General features: G+C 36.3%; 1 protein-coding gene across 1 annotated transcript; it reads right to left on the bottom strand.

The window, feature by feature from the left end:
• Positions 1–1,626: 1,626 nt before the first annotated feature.
• LOC127425180 (type 2 phosphatidylinositol 4,5-bisphosphate 4-phosphatase) lies at positions 1,627–23,724 on the bottom strand. The gene is made up of 7 exons (XM_051670883.1): positions 23,517–23,724; positions 12,413–12,561; positions 10,362–10,468; positions 9,823–9,946; positions 7,905–7,957; positions 4,979–5,069; positions 1,627–3,401 (listed from the first exon to the last, which is right to left on the bottom strand). Exons 1-7 carry the CDS (start codon positions 23,620–23,622, stop codon positions 3,258–3,260), a joined length of 774 nt encoding a protein of 257 aa, XP_051526843.1. The 5' UTR covers positions 23,623–23,724; the 3' UTR covers positions 1,627–3,257.
• Between the last annotated feature and the right edge of the window lie 829 nt (positions 23,725–24,553).

Here is a 24,553-nt window from a genome sequence, read left to right as displayed (position 1 = left end):
ACTTGAGTTCTGATTCCAAAATGTGACATTTCAAGTATTGTTTAATTAGGACCACTTGATTGTTTTTATTAATGACAACTTTAGGATTTAGAGAGTAATGGTAACATAATTAAAACTAGTAAGAATAGTAAAAACTTAAGATTAAGTTGTTAACTTTTTTTATCATTTGAGATTACTATTAGTATTTACGGTGTATCAAGCACCAGAAATTGGTCATTATATACTGACACTGTCAGTATGGAATAGTTTTAAAATATAATTTGTCACACCGGAGGACAATTTAAAATTAAATAGTGAAGGCAAAAGGGTAAAATAAATGGTAACCAGCTATATGACCTAAGATATACCCTTTCCCTTATACATTTGTTTACATTTTAACCTAGAATCTTAATGTCGATTAAAAAAAAAGTCTATTGACACATTATGCATCAACCACCCTTACACATCGTAGTAGTATGTGTTGTACTGAATTTAAATTATGCTGATTTGTACTGAAAAAAAAAAAAAAAGTCTTGGAAAAAGAATCTTTCTTGATTTTTTAAGAAATTGTCATGAAAATAATATCATAATGCAAAAAAATCGTAATGCTTTGGGAAAAAAAGGTTTCATATGGAAGCCCATTTCCATCACAAACAAAACATTGTGCTTTGTTAAATCAAAATTATGAGATAAAGTCATTATGTTGAAATAAAAAGTCAAAATTATGAGATACAAAGTCATAATATTTATATATAGAGTCATAATTATGAAAAAAAAATTATAATTATGAGATAAAAAGTCACGTTTATGATACTAAGCCAAAATTATGAGATGCTAAATAAACAATTAAGGGATTAAAAAGTCAACATTTTCAGATAAAAGGTCATAATTATGAGATAAAAAGATAGCCTGACCTTTGAGAGACAGTTTGCTGGTGGGCTCTCACTGTATTATGTCATCAGCATGCTTTACTGTGACATTTATATAAGGTCCAGCATCTTTAATTAACATGCCTGTGTGACAGTGGAGACAATAATTCTCTCCTCAAAAATACTAATGATGGCACTTGGTACAAAGCAAACTGCTAATTGGTTCAAATCAAATGACACTTTGTACCAAATGAAAAGATATAAGGAGGCTATTGTGAGAGTGGGGTCCAAATTCTTAGACCATATTGACAATCTAATTCAAAATCAACAGTAAACCTGGATTTTGAAAAACAAAGAACATTATGATTTAAAATGAAGAAGAAATACTGTGTTTAAGAATCTGCATTATTTCTATATCACTAATCAAATGTATGCAATTTTTCAAACTGATGCATGTTAACATCTTTGTACAAAAGGTCAGATTTCCTTGCTTCCATTGAAGCACACAGGATCATTCTAGTGTGAAACATTCTCAAATCATGCTCGATAACATGGATCATAAGGTTTTGCACAAAATTGTGGAGTCCATGACAGCTTGTATCCATGTTGTCGTTAAAGCAAAAGGGGGACATCCCAAGTACTACATTTGTACTCAAATTGTTATGCTGATAATACAATTTGTATTGAAAGAAATTGTATTAAATTAGAAAAATGTACAAAGGAAGTATTTTCACTAGATATACAAAACACAAGATATTCATTAAAATTCTGATTCAAGTCAAGAAAGCATGAAGCATCTGGCCGTCAAAGGGTTAGGAATAATTTTCAGTTTTATTGAGAAATTATTGTTTGAAAAAGAACCAAGCCATATTACAACTTGAACTACAGACTTTGTGTGCTGAGTTGCCTATGTACAAAGAGTTTACTGGCTTGTCACATTCAGAACAAGTTTATTTCCAATTGTCTTGACAAAATACAGAACTACTGTAAATGTATAAGCTACAGCAATACTAGCAAGGTTTTTACTGAGTTTTGGAATTAGGCAGGTAGCAGTGGGGCTTTTACATTCTACACACAGGAAGAAGCACTAGACACAAATGGAGTAACACTTCCACTGTGCCCTTTCAGGAACAGACGAATAAAACACTGTTTCTGAGTACAAAAGAATCCAAGTAAAATCATGCACATGTAATTAATGTCCATTCATCATGTGTTAAAGGATAATTCACCAAAAAAAAAAAAAAAGAAAAAAAAAAAGGAAAATTCTCTCATCAACATTATGTCGTTCCAAACCTGTATCACTTTCTTTCTTCTGTAGGCCACGTTCAGCAGAATGTTTAAGCAATTTTTTTTTATTTTTTTTTTACATACAATGAAAGTGAATGTTGATCATGGGTTTCACTTTTCAGTGAAATGTGAAACACTTCATTCTATTCCTCACATACAGCTATCATAGGGCTTCAGAAGACTTGGAATATAATGTGCACGTCTTATGGACTACTGTTCTGGTAATGTTATGGTGCTTTTTGTCCTTTTTGGAGCTTGTTACCCCCTGGTCACTATTCACTGCTGTTATATGGAAAAGAGCAGCGTGAACATTCTACTAAACATCTCCTTTTGTGTTCCATGGAAGAAAGAAAGTAATTTGAGTTTGGAATGACAGATTTGAAATGATTGAATTTTCCTTCACGAACTTTTCCTTTAAATGTCATTAAGAGGAACAGTGACCCTGTACATGCTTACTTTTTTACTTATTTTTAAAGCCACAGAAACTTTTGATTATTGCTCACAGTGAGTTTGAGCAGCCAAAATGGATTTTAAAATACTGCTAAATTTCATCTGAGGGACCTCCCCTAACAGACACTGAAACAAAAATGTTGGCACAGGATTGTAAGAAGAGTTAAATATATCTGAACATTTCATATGACAGACAGTGCCACCATTGTTGATGGCAGGCTTTCTTAAGACATAACATCTCTCATCTCATTACAGCTGTGGAAACTAGCAGCAACAGAACAGAATATTTGCATAAAATCGTAGTGCAATGGGCAAACTGTTCGTAAAAGATCATCTCTTTTGGTCAAGTTAGTAACAAAATGTAGTACTTAAAATATGTCCACCCACCATGACAACTCCAAGACAAAATCCAAGAGGTGTACCAAAAAGAACAATGGATTATTAAAATTATTATTATTATTAAATCTAATTTTAGAATCACTTGTTTCACTTTATTTTCCCTAGTCATCATAAAGTTCAAATCAGTTAGAGAAGTATCAGAGCCAATCAATAACTAATTCTTGAAGTAAATTCTAGCTCTTGTAAGAGGAGTGGGCATCCAGCTGTTAGCTTGTTAAAATCAGGATAAATCAAATACTAAATGGACTCATTGAAGGATGGACAAATCTTTGTCTATGCAAAGGTGTTCTCTGGATAGCTGACTTTAATAGCTCCCCAGTAGCAGGCCCGTACCAGACAGATAAGACCAAGGAGATATGCAAAGGCCCAGGACACATAAGTAGCATGATAGCGCCTGGCAAAGTCCTGAGTGCCCACCTGTGAGGAAACACACAAAAGATCTGGTGAGAACAGTTAAGGGGAAAATTAGGTTGAAGTTAAATTTAAGTTAATGGTCCTAAAATAGACTTAAAATGTAACTTTTTATTTATAAAAAAAAAGAAAAAAAAAAAGTTATAATTAAAGTTAAATTAAGTTAAAGTTTAAAAAAAAAAGTCTCACCCATTTCGCCATTATTTATTCCCCTCATGTTGATCCTAACCAGTATGACTTCCTTTCTTTTGTGGAACACACACAATCTAATGTCTTTATGTCATATAATAAAAGTGAACAGTGACTTGTCACTTTCATGGATTCAGAAAACTTTTTCAGGACTTTCACTGTGTTTTTGTCCTTTATAGAGCTTGACAGCCAGGAGTCACTATCTGTTTTCATTATATGGCAAAAAGACGTGAAGATTTTTGCAGATTTTTCTTTTTTCCCACAGAAAAATAAATAAATAAATAAAATAAAAAATCATTATTTTGGAATGGAATTGGTGTTCAAGTATTGACAGAATTTTCATTTTTGGGTGAACTATCCTCACAATGCAAGTGAATGGCACCAGAACTTTGAAGCTCCAAAAAGCACTTAAAAGGCAGCATAAAAATGATCCATAAGACTCCAGAGGTTAAATATATTTCTTTAGAAGCGTTATGATAGGTGTGAGTGAGAAAAAGATCAATAGTTAAGTAATTTTTTTTTTTTTTTTTTTTTTACTATCAATCTCCACTTTTACATTCATATTCTTCTTTTGTTTTTGGTAATTTGCATTCTTCGTGCATATCACCACCAACTGAGCAGGAAGGAGAATTTATAGTGAAAGACTTATAGTGGGACTCACCCACACCTATCATATCACTTCTGAAGATATGGATTTAACCACTGGACTTTTATGGATTTCATTTATGCTACCTTTATGTGCTTTTTGGACCTTCAAAGTTCTGGCCACCATTCACTTTTGGAACAGCATTGTGAGGACCTACAGAGCTGAAATATTCTTCTAAAAATCTTTGTGTTCAGCAGAAGAAAGAAAGGATAGCATGAGGGTGAGTAAATGATGAGAGAATTTTCATTTTTGGGTGACTTATCCCTATAACAGGGGCAAAGCATTCTTCATTTTTTTGCTAAACTAATTACATTAATTATTCTGTGCATTTTAAGCTGTAAAGTTTAATTCATATGTTCAGCGATGGAACTTCTTTTCTAGACAGTGGAACTTCTGGTTATAAGTTACCAACATACAGCAACTCCCTTTCTGGTTTCCTTGTGCATATCATGGGAAAGTAACAGGATTTACTGACTTTAAAATAGTCATGACAGCAGTTGAAAAATTGGAAATTGCATAGACAAGGCTAGTATGCAATTTTACTTGCATTCAACCCAGATAATTTTTTAATATTTGTATTGTATTTTCTAATATGATATTCCTCTACTTGTTATAGGTGTTGAATTTAGTGCTCCAAAATTATTTTCTGACAATAGGATGTCATTGCATTGCATTATGCACACTGTTAAAATGCACATAAAAATAATTGGATGGAAACGCAGCTATGATAACCATGATGAATACTCACCGTTAAACCAACACCAATGAAAATGCAGATCATTCCTACTGTAATGTAGGCACAGCAGCGTCTTCTGGGTAGGGCACTGCCTACAGAGGATCTGAAAACAAAGATTGCATACCTGGTAAGGCTATGTCAGTGCTCTTCAAACTGATCACAAACATAAAGCCTGTGATTTACTGCTCTATTGGGCAGCATCCATCTCTATTTACACAAGTATAATGGCCTTGTTACATGGATTTGCAAATAACTTAACAGGTATTACACATGCAAGCTAGGCTAAAATGAAGCTACCAGCCCCCTCAAATGATAAAACCAATCTCCCTTGGTTAAGCATAGCTAAAAGGGAAAACAGAGCCCTTTAAAAAAAACAAAAAATTGTTATATGAAGGTCACATAGTGTTGGAAATATTTTACCATGCTTTCATAATTTATTTTTGCTGCTTTTCAAATATCTTGTATGTATACATTTTTTTTTTAATGTTTTTTTTTCATGACATGTCTGTTTTTATTATTTTAATATGTTGCATCATGTTCACTAATAATATTAGTAACGTTTTGTGCACAAAAAAGAAAAAGTCATATATTTGTAAAATATGATTAAATTATACCCTCATTCTGACCCTGTCAGAAATGCTTGGTTTTGGTGCTGCTGCTTCTTTAAGACTTCACAGTAAACGCCCACTGTTATGATTGGCTGTCTGCTCTTGACTGACCTGCTCTCTCTCCTTGCCATCTCACTGCTCACTCAGAAGTGATTAAAGATAAAGCAGGCATTGATGTGCTGTTGTGGAGGCAGTCAGATGCAAATTTCTCCCACAGTGTGACATCACAATGTGGAGGATGTAGAGGAGTTGTTTTGGTAGCTTGGTTTCAACAAATGCTCTTTTTGCAGTGAGGAGGAAGTTTTGAGTTCTGAAACTTAAAGTATGTTTTTATAGTACAATGACCTCTTGTATGTCAAAAGACCAAGGAAAACTTGATTCTTCATGTCATGATCCTTTAAAATAAGAAACTTCATCACAAAATGAATAATCTAAACAACAAGTTCATTGAACAAGTCATGAACCAGTTCAATATTTATTGTGTAAAAATTATCTATATAATATTTTAAACAAATTACATGGTATCATATCTATCTCAACCAACAGTTTTGTTATTAATACATTTTCATCAAAATGATTGTACTTGGTTATCAAAGGAATGACAGTGTCGGGAATTACATGTCATATTTCTTAAATATTACTTGTGAACATAAATTTTGCGCATCATTTCCATGCAAAAGTGTGAAAATATTATTTAATTGTGTGTATTTAGGATACACACAAAGCTAGCCATGAAAATAGATTTAGCAAGACAAAAGGAGTCTGCCATTTCATTCCAAAAATGTCATTTCCACCACAAAATGTGGTTAAACATAATAAATACATCATTTGTGATATGGGAATGTTCACGATAGTTCAGAAAAAAGACAGAAATGACAGAATTCTCCTGTGATACATTTATACACAGCTGGATGCTGTTAGTGGAAACATTTAAAGGGCTAGTTCACCCAAAAATTTAAATTCTCCCATCATTCTCTCACACTTATGCCATTCCAGATGTGTATGGCTTTCTTCTGCAGAACACAAAGATTTTTAGAAGAATATTTCAGCTCTATAGGTCCATACAATGCAAGTGAATTGTTACCAGACATTTCAAGCTCCAAAAATCACATAAAGGCAGCATAAAAGTAATTCATAAGACTCCAGTGGTTAAATCCATGACTTCAGAAGTGATATGATAGGTGTGGGGGAGAAACATATCAATATTTCAATCCTTTTTACTATAAATCTCCACTTTCACATTCTGAAGGTAAAAGTGAAAGTGGAGATTTATAGTAAAAATGGATTGAAATACTGATCTGTTTCTCACCCAAAGAGACTGCATCACTTCAGAAGACATGGATTTAACTACTGGAGTCTTATGGATTACTTTTATTCTGCCTTTATGTGCCTTTAGAGCTTCAAAGTTCTGGCCACCATTCACTTACTTGAATAGACTGAGATATTCTTCTAAAAATCTTAATTTGTGTTCTGCAGAAGAAAAAGTCATACACATCTGGGATGGCATGAAAGTGAGTAAATGATGAGAAAACTATCATTTTTGAATGAACTATCCCTTTAACTATGGAGAGAGTGAACATTAAGTATATTTTCTAAAATTCCACAGGGCCAAAAGTGGCCATTGTTAAAGAAACACTTGCAGTCAAAAGGATTGAGTCTCTGGGTCACATGGTCCTCTCTTTTTCCTGTTTGATTCTCATTAAGTCTTACTCTGACCCTTCACATGCCTCGCATGTGATTGGATTTTGAAACATTCTTTTGGAATCACAACAAACCATATAGCCTTTCTCTCCTCCTGCTTTTATCTCCTTCTCTGCCTCTTTAAAGGCTCAGTTTTCAAGTGAATTTTTTAAACTTCTAATTTACTTCAGAAGATTCTGGGCACTAGGCTTCATCTCTGTTGCAACATCTACTGCCTCTGTCATAACTCTCCGTCATAGCATCACTAGTGTGTGCAGTGCTCATGTTCCAATATGTCAGCATGATTTACTTTGTGACAGCCCTGTGGCCTCTCAGGTGACTGGCAGATTGGCATCACATTGCCAATCCCTCTCTAACTGGTACCACTAGCAAAGGTTTATTTATTTTCACTTCCCAGTGAAAACTCTAGCCTGACCTACAGCTAGTAATGCACATTACATAATTAGATTTATGATATTTCTCCCGGGAACAACAGTTCAGCTGTTGGCATGACATCAGTGGAGTAAGTCCATACAGGCTCAAGTCTCTACAGACAAGAACCCTGACTGATTCGGGACAGTCAACCCTGTCTTGAGCCAGCAGTTTTGACATACAAAAAGTGAAGAATATGAAAAATTATTGCAACTCACATTTTTTTGCAGTGTGGGCATTTGGCCAGTGTATTGAATCGGAGCTCCATCCACTGCAGACAGAAAACAGAGGAAGTTTCTTATACAGCATGCAAACACAAAGCATGGTAGAGCAATTCATTTTACTAAACTACACCAAAGCTGATTCCACAGGTCAGTGAATGGTATTTAAAATTAAAGTCAACATGAAACGGTGCTTGCAACCCATTTTATTTTCCGTAATGTGATGTATTTCTGCTGTGACATCTGCCGAATAGGAAACCTTGTTTCAGAGGTGGAGCAAAATTATTACTTTTTGCTAAAAGATTATGACAAAACATTATTTTTTTTAATAACGTTGTGCACCGCCACCGATGAATTGTTCACTATAAGACTAGGAATTTGTATTAGAAAAGGACTTCATGTTGACTTTAAATGGCTACTGATAATTATTCAAGATAATTAGCAAGATCTTTTGTATATGATGATTTCAGTGAAAATAAAATGTATAAGAAGGGAAAAAACTATGTAAATTAGTGTATTTAACGCCGTACAAAGGCAAAAGGCAGTTGTTTCCTGAAATAGACAAAGGCTTCTCCACCACAACATTGCACAAGTAACACAAAAATCATAAGTGGCACATATTTTGTTTGACATAAGAAGTTCCTGCATCTTGCCTCTGTAGACCACAAAGAGTTATGTTCAGTTGAATCACGTGTAATGCTTACATTTTTGCAAATCAAAATTACGTGCTTCATTACATGTTTGGCTGCAGTTTCCAAGTGAAATGTCCAGCGGGGGGCGCCAAAAGGGAGTGAAATGATGTTGTAATCAGACAAGGTTTTTAAGGTGAATATTAGACGGATGTTTTAATGAGTAAAACACATACCACCCTAACCTAAAACTTTAGCCTAAACCTAACGGATATGGTATTTTCACTTCACAGTCACTCCGAGCATCCTTGGCTGGGCTCGAGGCTCAGTCTTGAGTCCAAAGTTCAACACCATCAGGTGAGCTACAGCACAAACTAATCAAGTTGGAATAAGTGTGTAAATGTAGGTGGGTCTGTAATACAAACGTTCAAATGTATTGTTTTTCAAATGATGCGTTAGAGTAAAAGTATTTTGAAAAAAGTGTTCCTAAATAGCCCTAATACCCTTGATTTGCATGAAAGTTAATAAAACGCACAGTTGGTGTAGTGCCTTTAGTGTTAACTTTACCAGAAAACTGCAGCAAAACGTAGAAAGTGGCACGTAAAACTCAGTTTGCAAAAGTAGATATATATACTATGTAGATATATACTATGTAGTTATATTAACATTCATTCTGTGAGACTAGGTTGAATTATCTCAGTAACACTTTACAATAATGTTGTATTTTTACATTAGTTAACCATTTAGTTAACATGAACAATACTTTTACATCATTTAACAATCTTGGTTAATGTCAATTTCAACATATACTAATACATTCTAAAAATTAACCGTTGTATACATTAACATTAGTTAATGCATTATAAACTTACATGAACTAACAATAAACATTAGTGTTTTAATAAATTGTCATCAAAGATTAATAAACGTTGTAAAATGATATTGTATATACTAATGTTAACTAATGGAACCTTACTGTAAAGAGTTACCATTATTTCTGATTGGTTTTTTAGTTGGTTCAGTCTGCCCAAAGGGTGGTAGATAGGGGCATTAGGACCTTGAAGAGAGCAAAGGAAGCACCAATATCCCGGCCTGAGACAGTCAGGAATGACTCATCTTCACTGCCCTACACACCAGGGGCATCACAGAAACACTAAGAACATGTTCTACAAAAACTCTTCTGTTCACAGTTCTTCTCTGCTTTCATGAACTGACACCAAAAGTTTTAGGAGGGGCACACCCTGAAAGAAACGTTATTAATATAACGATTGATATAAAGACCGTACAAGGAATGTGTTTCCGCAGTGGCCGCAGACCACGCGCATGCCCTCAGTCTGGACTGGTAGAGCTGGCTGGGTGGGCTGCTCCTCTGGGATAACCATCACTGGACTTAGATTTATGATCCGTCTGCTGGGGGTCAATAAAAACAATGATGTCAATTGTAATCTTTCTACAATTTTTGAAACAAATTACAAACCCCCTAAAAATATCTAAAACCCCCCATTATTTGTTAAATCTTTTAAAGTTAAGTCATAAAACTCTACTCTGCAAGCTCACAACTTGATGTCAAATATTTCATTTGAGGCAGCAAAGCGTGGTGAAAGAAACATGGTGGTGTTCTATAGAAGTTTAGATCGCTTTGTAAAAGCAAGAGAAATCTTTTAACACTATCAAGTGCTAATTCGTCAGCTGTACAAAATGAAAACAGCACAGCTCGTTTGAGCATTCATGGTAATGCACTTTTGCTGTGATATAATGGTGTTGCAGCTACCATAACACATGTCCACAAAATAACTACCCACAAAAGTGCCCCTTTACCACTTACCAGTTGGGCCGGGGGCATCCTATCCTCCTAGATGTGTCTTTACAGATTAACAGGCAGTTGCAAGGACATCTAACATACTTCTTTCCCGTTGGTGGGTTTTTTATAGGCTGTAAAAAAAATAAAAAAATAAAAAAATATAAAGAAATTAGATACATGTCATATTCTGTCTGCCTCATGTTCTCCATGGACTCTTATTTGAAGTTTCCCCCTGGACTCCATTTCCCACAGTGCACTGCCCTCATCACCTCACTCTGTTCCACATCATCCTCACCTGTCTTCAATCCCCTCATTAGTTCTTGTGTGTGTGTGTATATATACCCTCCAGTTTTGTTCAATGTTTGTCAGTTCTCGTCCGTGCAATGCTTGCGTTAGTTTGTTGTTTTGGTTTATGGCACTCTGTATTGTTTTATATCGTCTTCATTAAAAAGCCTGCAAATAGATCCATCACCTCTCCTTTCATCATCACTACCACAAGTCGTGACACACGTCATATTTCAGATGGATCCACACTAACTGAATATGCAACATGCAAGATACAACATAACAGAGTAATAATATTTAATGCTGAAGTGTGTAATTCTTTTAAATGTTATAATACTTTCCCCTGTCTCAGCACAGACAACTAAAAGTATACCATTCAGAGGTTGATTTCCATGAAAAGTGTAATCACTGTGGCATAATGAAAGCATTGCTCTGTTGGGACTATCTGTTTGTTTGACCAATGAAAGACAAGGAGAGTGTGAGAGAACCCTATTTAACAATTTTTTGCAATTCCATTGGCTGACGCTAGTACATGTTAAGCTCAATCGACAGCATTTGTGGCATAATGTTGATTACCACAAAAATGTATTTCAACTTGTTTCTCCTTTTCTTTAAAAAAGACAAATCAATGTTACAGTGAGGCACTTACAATTGAGTCAATGGGGCCAATTCGTAAAATGTAAAATACTCGCTGTTTCAAAAATATAGCCACAAGACATAAACAATATGAATGTTAACATGATTTTAGTGTGATAAAACTGCTTACTAAAGTTTTCTGTGTAAAGTTCATTTTAGCTTTTTAGCTTTTTTTTAAAGTAAAGGAGGGACAAGTCAAAATAAATTTTTGTGGTAATCAACACTACGCCACAAATGCTGTTGACTGAGCTTAACTTGTATTGAACCTGGAATATTCCTTAAAGATAATGCAAGTTTCCCCTATCATTTTAAATTTCATTTAGTGAATAAGCATGAAATCGAACCAAATCCATTATTATGCATTAACAACTTTCTTTACATACCCCCTTTAAATACATGCTCTTATTTAAGTATGCTCTATAAGCATGTTCAATCAGCAATGTCTTATGCATGAAATAATTCCATTATTGTGGGTACTAGTTAAAGGCTGCATTAATGGCTGGACTAATTCATGAATATTGCACATGGTCTGAGTCCTTTACACAGAGAGCCCTCTCATTTGAGTCTAGACAAAGCACCTCCAAACTGTTACTAATACCCATTATTGAGGTCATGTCTGCACCAGAATTTATGAAACATTTGAACCAGTCGAGCTGAGATTTTATTGTTAGCCAACATGTACAGCACATGCAGATGACCAATTATGAAATAGAGCTTTGTGAAGCCCTTTGATTTTGCTTTAGCAGCTCAAGTTCACATAAAATGATACATTAAACATTCTGGGACACACATTTATGGTCCATTATAATAATCAGAAAGCTACAAGCATGTTTTCAGGTGACATTGCAGCTCAGATTAAGCATCCATTCATCGACTTGCCAGAGTTTATGCAAAGTATTTTTCATGTAGGCAATCCAATTACATCACAATTCAGTTCCATGAGCATACAACACAATTACTAAAATCTCTATGAGAACTATATATCTGATGTTGATGGCTGATGTTTGGTTGGATAACCAAACTTTGTCCCTTCAAAGTTCACATGAATTCATGCAAAACAAAAAAAAAACGAATGTACATAGCTTGAAAAAGAGCTAGAGGAAAAGAGAGAGAATTGTGGATGACTAAGCACGAGCTGCAGATAGGTCTCTTACCGTTGCTTCGTTGCAGACGGTGCACTTCACCACATGCTGATGGAGCTTGCCATCCAGATTTATAAGAGACTGGCACACACGACAGTTGATGACAGGCACTCCCCCTGCATCTGGACTGGCAATGGCTGTGTAGGGCGGAGGTAATTCGGCTGTAAGAGAAAAAAGCAAACATAAATGTCTTGAAGTTGTTTAGAGCAATATTTCACAAAAAAAAATAACAACAAGTAAAAATCACGGTTATAATAAGGCACTTACATCAGAAGTGAATGGGCCCAGTTCATTAAAATACAAATGGTTTCAAAAGTACATAAACATTATACAGGTTGTTAACATGATTTAGGGTGATAACATGCTTCCTAACCTCATCTGTGTAAAGTTATATCCATGATGGATACGCAACACCAGTAATCCCTGTAATCTGCAAAACGCTTCAACTCTGGTAAATAGCAGATTTTATCACACTAAAATCATGTAAACATGTATAATGTTTGTCTTGTGGCTATTCTTTTGAAACAGTGTCTATGTAAATGTTTATAGACAGATTTTATCACACTAAAATCATGTAAACATGTATAAAGTTTATGTCTTGTGGCTATAGTTTTGAAACAGTGTCTATGTTAAAGTACTATATGTTTTGAACCCAGAACATTTCTTTAAGGACCCAGATATTAAATTGGACATTAAGTGGTGGCCCAAAAAAGTACCAATTGTTTATCGTACATAAGTTTAAAATCAAAAATGAAATTTATAAATATTACCATGAACTATGTGAACTACATTAACTAATTTAAAGATGGCACCGTGGATGGCCACCTCGGTGTGGAGCTCTCCAGTTATTTTGATGTTTTTGTTTGTTTGTCCTGTGTTTAGTAATTTATTTCCGATCAGTTTTACCAGAGACAAGCTGCTGATTATTCGGCAGCACATGCCAGACAATCTTTTACCGGTTTTTGATTATTCGGACGTTCTGTTTGACATTTTAGTTGGAGGAGCAGCGGTGCTATTTAAGCTAAAAGATGCAAACGTGGGAAGCGAGCCAGCACACTGGTCAAGCTCCGACAGCGCGGCTTTCGAACCGCGCTGCCAAGCATCCATCTAGCAAATCTCCGCTCTCTTCCTAACAAAATGGACAAATTACTTCTCACCTGCAAAAATAAGGATGTAGCAGCGGGGGCGTGGTCGAGCGTCCACCCGGAGAGAGAGAAACGGTAAGGGCGCAGACAACTGAGCCAGATTATGATTAACACCTGTTTTCAACTCTAGTGAGCTTGGGGAGAGCGGCATAAAAGCGACTACACCAGTGACAGAAGCAGAGAGAGTTAGGGAACAAGACTCCTGCTGTAAAGCTGAAATATAAATGTGATATATAAATGTGAAGCTGATGTGTATTTGTGAAGTAGTTTCATTGTGAAGCTGTAAGCCCAGAAAGTTACCAATTAAAGCCTGATCTGTGTGTGAAGAAATCCGGTTCCCTGCATCCTCCTTCCATCCTGTTGTGAAGTTCTTTACAAAGGACTTTGCAAATTCTTCTGCATTGTGCTTCATGGAAACCTGGCTGAGTGAAGCCATTCTGGACAGCGCATTACATCTACGGGGCTTCCAGCTGTTCAGAGCGGATCGCATCGTGGAGTTAATGGGGAAAACGAGAGGAGGTTGAACGTGTTTTTACATCAATGAATGTTGGTGTACATATGTAACAACGCTGAAGAAGATGTGCTGTCCTAATTTAGAGGCGCTCTTCATAAACTGCAAACCTTCTACTACTCTCCTCATTTATTCCTATGAGTGTTTACATTTCTCCACAAGCGTGTGTGAGCGCAGCGCTGCAACAGCTGGCTGATCAGATCACAGACACGGAGCAACACCTGGACTCGCTTATTATTATTCTTGGAGATTTTAACAAGGCAAATCTCACACGTGAACTGCCTAAATACATTACATGCCCCACTAGAGACAGAAATACACTGGATCACTGTTATACAACATTAAAGGATGCATATCGCTCTGTCCCTAGAGCAGCTTTGTGACTATCTGATCACTGTCTGGTTCATCTTCTTCCGATCTACAGGCAGAAACTAAAATCAGCTAAACCTGTAGTAAGGACGTAAAGTGATGGTTAGTTCTCAGCTAATGACCCTGCATCAGTGTGGAGAGGCCTGAAGGACATTACAAACTACAAGACACCATCCCCCAACTCTGTAGGGAATCACCAAGTCTCTTTCGCAGTGTACAAAGCACACAGCTAACTGGGGCTGGCAAGTGTTATGTTGGGTCAAGAATATTAAATTAACCATGTGAAATCCCAACAGTGGTGCTCATAATTCAGCAGTGGCACCGCACAGCTGCAAAATACATTTAGTGGCAACACTGCTTCAACATCTAGACTGACCAGGGACTTATGCAAGGATACTATTTGTTGACTTCAGTTTGGCTTTTAACACCATCAACCCTGCTCTCCTATGGACTAAATTAACCCAGCTCTCTGTTCCTGCCTCTACCTGTCAGTGGATCACCAGCTTTGTGACAGACAGGCAGCAGTTAGTGAGAATGGGGAAATTCACCTCCAGCACAAATACAAACAGCACTGGCGCACCCCAGGGATGTGTACTCTCCCCATTACTCTTCTCCCTGTACACAAACGACTGCACTGCCAAGGACCCCTCTGTTAAGCTCCTGAAGTCCACAGACGACACTACAGTCATCAGCCTCATCCAAGATGACGATTAGTTTGCATACAAAAGGGAGGTTGAACAGCTGGCCATCTGGTGCAGTAAAAACTACCTGGAGCAGAACACGCTTAAAACAGTACAGATGATAGTGGACTTTAGGAGGAACACCACAGCATTAACTCTGCTCACGTTCTGAAAAGCACTGTGGCAGCAATGGAGTCATTCAGGTTCCTGGGCACTACCATCTCACAGGATCTTAAGTGGGAGACCCACATAGGCTCAATTTTGAAAAAGGCCCAGCAGAGGTTGTACTTCCTTCACCAGATGAGGAAGTTCAACCTGCCACAGGCACTACTGATACAGTTCTACTCAGCAGCCATTGAGTCTGTCCTCTGCACTTCTATAACCGTCTGGTTTGGTTCAGCTACCAAGTAAGACATCAGAAGACTTTACAGGATAGTTTGGACTGCTGAGAGGATTATTGGCACTCCCTTACCCACCCCGCTAGAACTGTACACATCCAGAGTAATGAAAAGGGCTGGTAAAATCACTCTTGACCCCATTCACCCAGCACACTTCCTTTTCGAACTGTTTCCCTCTGACCGGCGCTATAGAGCACTGAGCACCAGAACAGCCAGGCACAGGAACAGATTCTCATGAACAGTTAAAATTGCCCTCAAATACTTTCCTTTTTGTCAATACAACCATGTGCAACATTCAATCCATCCATTCCCACTTATTTCTATATTTCGTTTATATTTTTTAACATATCCTTCCTCTTCTTCCATACATCACCTGCACATAACTGTATATCTGTATATAAAATATTCGAACAACATTGCTCTATTTTATATTTCTCTTTTTATTTATCTGTTATGTCATATTTTTTTATTTTTATGTTACTATTTGTATACTGTATATGTTTAAATGTAAATGTTTGTATGTATGTATGTATATATGGTTGCATTCTCTTTGCACTGGAAGCTTCTGTCACCATGACAAATTCCTTGTGTGTGTAAGCATACTTGGCATTAAAGCTCATTCTGATTCTGATTCTAAACTACAAAGTCCTAATAAAATGCAAAATATTAACATTACTTAGCAATAGGAAAATTTACAATTTTGTGCATAAACAACGGCAGAAGTGTGATTTGCCAGCCTAACGCATGGAACAAACATTGAGCTGAATGTTGTATTAGTATTAGCTATATTACCAAGTAAGAGATGAATTAATCATTCTTTTGATTGATGAATGCTAAACTTACAAATCTATATAAAAAAATGTAAAATAGACAACTAAAGCTGCTATGACTTCTGCAGAGTCTGGACATCAAGTATTTGCGACCTATGGAGGAGTAGACTCTCCTCAGAGATGATATATGTAATATATACAGTATTTGATGTGATAGGGTACTGAAACTATCGGAAAGATCATTCCGACTTCACGTGTGATCATGTTGTCAACAAGCCTGCAACAGGTATGTATTTCAAAATTGTCTTTAGGAGTTAAACTTTTATAATGAGGAAAAAATTACTGAGTGCACCTTTAAAATCTGTCACTTACCTATTATTTATTGCATTTGATCAGTTTCTACTGCAGTGCTCCTGACCCAATACTGCTTTCTTTCTTTCTACACTATATGAATATTTAATTTACTTACTTTTGCTTTGCAAATGACAAAAAACAAACAAACTTGACATTAAACACAATGTAATCATGAGATAAACTAAAACAATGCAATCAAGAGATGCAATATGATATAATGCAGGGTGTGTTTATTATTGCACAATCCATACTTCTCACTTTATAACTGTAACTGTGGGAATGATTGAGCACTTGAATATTATTTTCTCTAAACTCTTTTCTGACCGAACTAGATATGTAATAACCACATAGTAACTCTATATTGAGTAATGCATTAAGCCCAAAGTATACTTCGGTCAGAGGGACGAGTGACGCAAATCTCGTCATCACCAGAGTGCGCGAGCACTGAACGTGCTACATTTTGAGCCGTTGCTGTCATGAAGAAAATCAGGAAATGTAGGTAAAAAGAACAACACTGGATGTGCAAGTCAAGAGCGCATGTGTGAGCAGGTCTGGAGATATGTCACTGCATTTGAATAACTCGAGTCTAAAGGAAAATAAAGACATGGTTATGGGTCCAAACTCTTGAAGAGATAGTCTGGTGTCACATAGCAGCCATAATGTGCATGCGCCAACCGCCTGTGTATATGCACGCACAGTTATATGGTGTATACTTTGACAGACTCCCGTTCCACTGTACATAGACGCTGAGCATTCACGTCAAAATGAAAGTATACCTAGGGCTTTAGTAAACTGCCCCTCTCTGCATTCTATCTTATCAGGAAACCATCCTGCTGAACCAGAATGTTGGAAGTGCATTCACACCTGACTTACCTGCAAGTCATTACCAATGTCATCAAGAAATTCAGCTTTTCATCGCTCTCTTTTTCTTTCTCCAGTATACTTTTAGTGTTGTCTGGAAATGTCACCTGTTTACACACTTTTAAATCCTGTTTTCTGGTTGACTGCTTACACTACTGCTGTTTCTTTTTTTAGGAGGTTTTATTATTTTTATTTTTTAAATTTAAAAAAAAATCCAAGACGACTATGGACATTATATGAATGCACCTTTAAGGCTAGGAAAAATCAGTTAAGCATCTCTTTCTTGTTTTCAATAGATTTAACAAAAGGTTACTATAAATAAATGCTATCAGTCGATTACATTTTTTTATCGTGATTAATGACATAATTTGTGGTATTTCATCTGAAATTTAAATATACATCTTTTTCCTGATGAAATGCATTTATTTCCTTCTTAGGAAAGAAAACAAAACAATATGTAACAATATAATGCTTTATTAACAGTTTCCAAACAAAGCCTTCTACAAGAAATGCACTAAAATAGCACCAATTCAAGTAACATTAAACGTTTACAAGGCAGTCTAAGTGGGAGTTTGACTAATTGAAAGAACTAGTCCCCACATAGTTTGCATATTCATTGCAATGGGCATTACATCTCTAAACTCTCATCCTCTACGATATTAATCAGCCAGCATGATTCGTGTCAGTGCATCAGTGTCAAGCGCCGCTTTGAACTCCACATGAAAAGCGCTTGCAGACAAAAAAGTCTCATTCTGCGTTTTGGTGATAGTTAAGACTGGTTAAGTTAAGACTATAGTTAAGCTGTGCTTCTGTGGTAATTAAAATGTGCCTTACTTAGGCTGAAAAATACTTGATTTCTATCACAATTCTCATTTCAACAACGCAAAGTGCTCCTTTCCCCATCACGATATCACTGACACTGAATCACTGTTGTGTGTTTGAGGTGTGTACATCTGTGTAAAGACTCCAAGCAGACACATCGCAAAGGTTCCACCCTTCAAACCAGTGTTTATGCTGGTTTATGCTTTATTAATGGTAAATGGTTAATCGTGATTAAGAAAAATTAATGCGTTAAACTTTTTTAAATTAATTGCATGCGTTAACGTGTTAATTTTGACAGCTCAAGGCAAATCTCTTTGACAAAGAAGGGCGAGGATGGATTTTTAACCCTTTTTGGATGCTGTTGCCATCTTTAAATACAGCATAAGCTTGAACTGCTGACTCACACATGTTTGGTATGCATTAATGTATTTTTTACTAGGTGTCTTCATGACAGAATTAAGACATATACTTTATGTCTCACAAACTAATATAGTATCTGCCAACTCTCCATGGGCAGGTGGAAAGTCCAGGTCTCGTTCCTCTGACACCAGCCTGAACCGCATGTAAGATGAGAGAGGCCTTTTCCCAACCCTGGAGACTGCAGCCAGCTGTTGTTGCAACTCCCACTCTGTCCGTCTTACTATCATGTATAAAATCTGAGAGAGGCTGGGCATCCCAAGAGTAGCGGGTATTGATTTAGCATTAGCATACATTTACAATAGTCTGGGATTGTAGGCCATCCATTATACCTTGAACATGTGAACTGAAGCATAGTTACTGCGTTTTGTAGGGCATTATTCTTAGCGTCCAAGTCATGTACACATTCCCTGTGATTGGTAAATTTATAATGCCTATCCCAGTTTTTACTCTTAATCCTTAATCACGGATAATTTGCTGTGCTGACTGTGCTTCTAGACTCACAGTCTATTTTTTAAATGTTATGTGCATACAGTGAAATAATTATTAAATCTGAACTAGAGATATACTCTTAAACCTAATCTAAAGCTAAATATGAATATTTAATTATTTACATTTAAATAGAGCTAAACATGCTCCAACAAAGGAACATTAACAAATTGGTAATCTAGCTTGCTAGTGAGGTAACTCGCAGAAGAGAGTGCTTTCAAACACAATAATATCAATAACGATTCAAAATGTGTATTTGTTAAATAAAAAAAATAAAAAAATTGGTAACACTACAATATGGTTCCATTCGTCAACATTAGTTAATGCATTAGGTATCATGAACTAAAAATTAACAATATATATTTTTACAGCATTTACTAAGCTTAATTGTTAGTTCATGTTTAGTTATAGTGCATTAACTAATGTTAACATATACAACTTTTGATTTTAAAAATGTATTACTATACACTGAAATTAACATTAACCAAGATTAATAAATGCTGTAAAAGTTTAGTTCATTGTAAGTTCATGTTAACTAATGTTTTCTTTTTTATTCCAATCATCTTTAGTTTAGTGCCAGAAGTTTTACTGTAGACCTTTTAAACTGCTTGTAATATCAAAATATGTGTCTGCACCTACACCTTCAAGAGTTTTGATGGACTATTATTTTATATTTGTCTATTTTCAAAAATTCCTGTGGAAATCAGATGACATGACCAGAGCAGAGACAATTATTTGGTCTGGTATTTACCTCAGAGGACTGATCACATATCACTAAAATAAAACCCAATTATTTAATGTCAGACAAGGTCAATGCTGTTTCTTATCCTTTTTCCTATTCTCACCAATATCTCTAACTGGATAGCTCATAAATCACGAGCTTACAATGTAGTTCAGTCCACACAGGTGTTTTAATTAATGTAGGTTTGGCTTCATACAGCAAATGCAGAATAAAAAAAAACAATCTCAGCACACTAAGCAATGTTGTGCACAGACTAGAGCCCAGCTCAGCAGTTCCTCCCTCAACAGGCAAAGCTAATCCCTCTCATTCACCTCGTGAGTTAATGCTCACGGTCAAAAAGAGCGAAAGAAACAGACTTTATCCAGGGGTTTGAAATACTAGGCCAGATCATAAAGCTATAGTACACTAGGACAAACAGTTTACAGAGTCTATATTCATAAAGGAAATACCATCATCTGTGCTTCTCTTCTTAAAAGTATTTCAAAATGTGAACTTGTCTGTTCAGTTTTTGTAACCCTCATTTATCATTAAAGCCTAAGGATGTCCCATCCAATACCATTTTTTTTTTTTGAGAACAAGTACGAGTAGCGATACTTTCTTTTCAGTACTCACTGACACTGATACCTGTTTTTTTTTTTTTCTGAATTCCATATCAACAGTTTATCAATTTTATCATCAAAATGGTGTCTAAATAAATTAATTCATTAAAACTTTAATCAAATGAAAATAGAACAATTAATTTTCAACATAATATTGTATTCTTTTTTAAATCAAATTAAGTGCTTTTATACGGAACCTCACAGCACAATACAAAATACCACATTGGAGTTATATTTTGTCAAATAAAATGCTGCATAACAGAGCATCACAGATGTGTGATATTGCTTGAGTATTATACACCTACTATTGATCTATTATTATTATTCATACTACTGTAGTATTAGAGTGAATATTACATAACTACACAGTAGTGATATATTTCGTTTCACGTTTTTCCATTAAAAACGTACTTTTTGCTTTTATTTTGGCAGCAGCTTTTATTTTGAAGCTCTTTCTGTTTCTGTATTTCTGACAGTAGCTTCTCACCTCTGGAAAAGCAGGTCTCTACGTGGCTCAAAGTGATTATTAAACCACAAAAGATTGCTATTTAATTAAATAAATATGTAGTCTGTATGTGCCTCACGCTACAAATCGAATTAGCGCTCTGCTTGCTGTCATCTGCTACAAACAGATCACGTTATGCTCATGATGGTGTTTTCTATGTATGAGCCAAGGAGCTCTAAAAGCTATGAACAGTGTCGGCAAAATGTGTAATGACATTTGTACATCAGATGGTATTGGTTTTTGGCATCTGAGTATTTTTACGAGAACGAGTACAAGTACATGAGTGCTGTATCAGACCCGATTCCGATTCCAGACTAGTATCTTTTTATAATTATATGTAAAAGTTTGGAATTGTTAATTGAAAAGTGCATTTTTATTTTTATTTTATTTTTTTTATTTTTTTTTATTTATCCCATTTTCTCCCAGTTTGGAATGTCCAATTCCCACTACTTAGTAGGTCCTCATGGTGGCGCGGTTACTCACCTCAATGCGGGTGGCAGAGGACAAGTCTCAGTTGCCTCCGCTTCTGAGACTGTCAATCCGCGCATCTTATCACGTGGTTCGCTGTGCATGACACCGTGGAGACTCACAGCATGTGGAGGTTCATGCTACTCTCCGCGATCCACACACAATTTACCACGCGCCCCATTGACAGCGAGAACCACTAATCGCAACCACAAGGAGGTTGACTCTACCCTCTCTAGCAACCGGGCCAATTTGGCTGCTTAGGAGACCTGGCTGGAGTCACTCAGCATGCCCTGAATTCAAACTTGTGACTCCAGGGGTGGTAGTCAGCGTCATACTCGCTGAGCTACCCAGGCCCGAAAAGTGCATACTGATTAACATATTAATTTGAATAAAGGGGGCACATCACATGCACTCCTCAGTGTCTATAGTGGTTATGCCCATTCACAATCACTGTGAGAAAAGCATAAATTAAGCAAACAAAGGATTTGATGATGATTTTTGATGTTGCAGTACAGTTGCAGATAAGTTAGGAATTCAGAGGTTAAACGAATAGTTCACCCAAAAATGAAAATTCTCTCATCATTTACTCACCCTCATGCCATTCAAGATGTGTTTGACTTTCTTTCTTCTGCGGAACACAAACGAAGATTTTTAGAAGAATATTTCAGCTCTGTAGGTCCATACAATGCAAGTGAATTGTGCCTAGACCTTTGACGCTCCAAAAAGGAAATAAAGTCAGCATAAAAGTAATCCATAAAACTCCAATGGTTTAATCCATGTCTTCTGAAGCGATCCAGTTGGTTTTGGGTGAACAGACCAAAATGTAACTCCTTTTTCACTGTAAATCTTGTCATTGTAGTCTCTAGCCACGATCAAGATTTCAAGCTCAATTACACGTCCTAGTGCTTGACGTATGCACAGAGCGCTACATGGCGCTATTAGGAAGTGTAATCGAGCTTGAAATCATAATCGCCAAGGAGACTGCTGTCAAGATGTACAGTGAAAAGGAGTTACATTGTGGTCTGTTCTCAACCAAAACCAACTGGATCGCTTCAGAAGACATTAATTAAATCACTAGAGTTTTATGGATTACTTTTTTGCTGCTTTTATCCCCTTTTTGGAGCTTTTGGAGTTCTGGTCACCATTCACTTGCATTGTATGGACCTACAGAGCTGAAATATTCTTCTAAAAATCTTCGTTTGTGTTCCGCAGAAGAAAGAAAGTCATACACATCTTAGATGGCATGGGGGTGAGTAAATTCACCATTTTTGGGTGAACTATTCCTTTAATGGAACCTTTAAGGAACATTAGGGAAACCTTTTGCACAACCTGAAACAACATTTCCGTGAAATCAACGTTCCTGGCTAACCAAAATTGTTCATGGTAACTTTGTGAAATTGAAAATGTTCTTCTTTTTCTAGTTTGTTTGTACTTGTAATAGTGTGTCTTATGCATGTGCAAACAAGTGTTATGACGATTCATCTGTAATATGCTTACAGGATAGTCCCAATATAATGTGGTCTGGGCCTACGTGATGACTGGCACTGCTACAGTGTCTCAAACTACCAGCTCACGAATGAAAGCAACACATCACTAACAGCGAGCTAAATGTCAAATTGACCACGAAACGAAATACCCCCGCAAATTATACGGAACGGGTATCAGTTGACCTAAAATTTAAAGTACACGTTTAATAAGCTATCAAGCACTGTATAATAATTAGCTGTTAAATGAATTCATTATTTAATTAGCGTATCCAGGAATGCAACATTTTGCACCCATCACTTTAGGCTGCGATGCCAACGTAATGTCCAGTGTTGATCGAGGCCCGTTCTTCTTACACGACCGACTCATCTGAGCTGTTACTGCATGTCGTTTTGAGACAATGTATCACATAAATGGGCTGATGGCTGCTACAGATCAGTGCTCACTACTGTCCGACCAAAATGATTCAGCACTCCTACGTTATTCACAATTCACATTTACCTCTCGGGCTCTGATCCTGCAGGTACGGCGAAGCTGTGGGCGTGACATTCCCCGAGTTCGGTGCTGACAACAGCGGTGATCGTTCATCCATACCATCGGAGGCCATTATATCAAAAGATCAGCCGGCAGCACAGATAAACAACAACAGCAGAGAATGGTGGTCTCTCCGTCCGCTGCTCGTGATTGAGCACTAGGCAGGGACCGTGGAGAGGCGGAGTCAAAGACGTAAACGAGGAGGATGAAAAAGCACTGTTGGGTGGACAGGATCTCCCTTCAGTCTCCCCTTTAAATATTGCGCACCAGTTATTTCTCGACTCCTATTATACTATTAATTTGACCTGGCAGTGGCACTATATATTTTGCTCAGAAAGGGGAAATAAATATGTATTTACTGTTATAACAAAAAGTAATTTCAATGTACAAATATGTCGATTAAATATACTGTAATGTAACTGTAAATCTTAACTAATTGTAAACTTTTTTTAAAACTCTTTAAAACTCAGTTATTTATGTGCTCATTAATAAAATGTTTTGGGAAAAAAACATTAGTCCAGTCTGCGAAATTAATCTTAGAATTCTACTATGGCGGAAGCTTTGCTTATGAATATTAATTAGCCTACGTTACGTGACGTTCAAGCTGTAAGCCACACTGATTAGCTGAAAGTCAGACGTTAGCAAGTGGGTGCTTGGTGAGAGAAGAATAATACCCAAACTTTTAGTTTGTCTTCTAGATACATATCTAATGTATGTGTAGTCTGTTGGATGTAGGAAGAAAGTCTGCATCATATACAACCCTTTTGGGAGAATTTTAATTTTTATTTGGCTCTCTTTATAAAATTATAATTTTATTAATGAAAGATATATTTTCTAGTTTTCATGTACAACCCCAATTCCGAAAAAGTATTAACTTTTTATGAATTCCAGTATGAATTCCGGACAGTATGAAAAATAATAATAAAAACAACAAAAAAGAGTGATTTGTAAATTATATTCACCCTTTGCTATATTGAAAGCACTACAACTACACATTATATGAT

Source organism: Myxocyprinus asiaticus, chromosome 34, assembly GCF_019703515.2.
Source record: "Myxocyprinus asiaticus isolate MX2 ecotype Aquarium Trade chromosome 34, UBuf_Myxa_2, whole genome shotgun sequence".
In the NCBI taxonomy this organism is placed as follows: domain Eukaryota; kingdom Metazoa; phylum Chordata; class Actinopteri; order Cypriniformes; family Catostomidae; genus Myxocyprinus; species Myxocyprinus asiaticus.
This window is presented reverse-complemented; position numbering and strand designations above follow the sequence as displayed.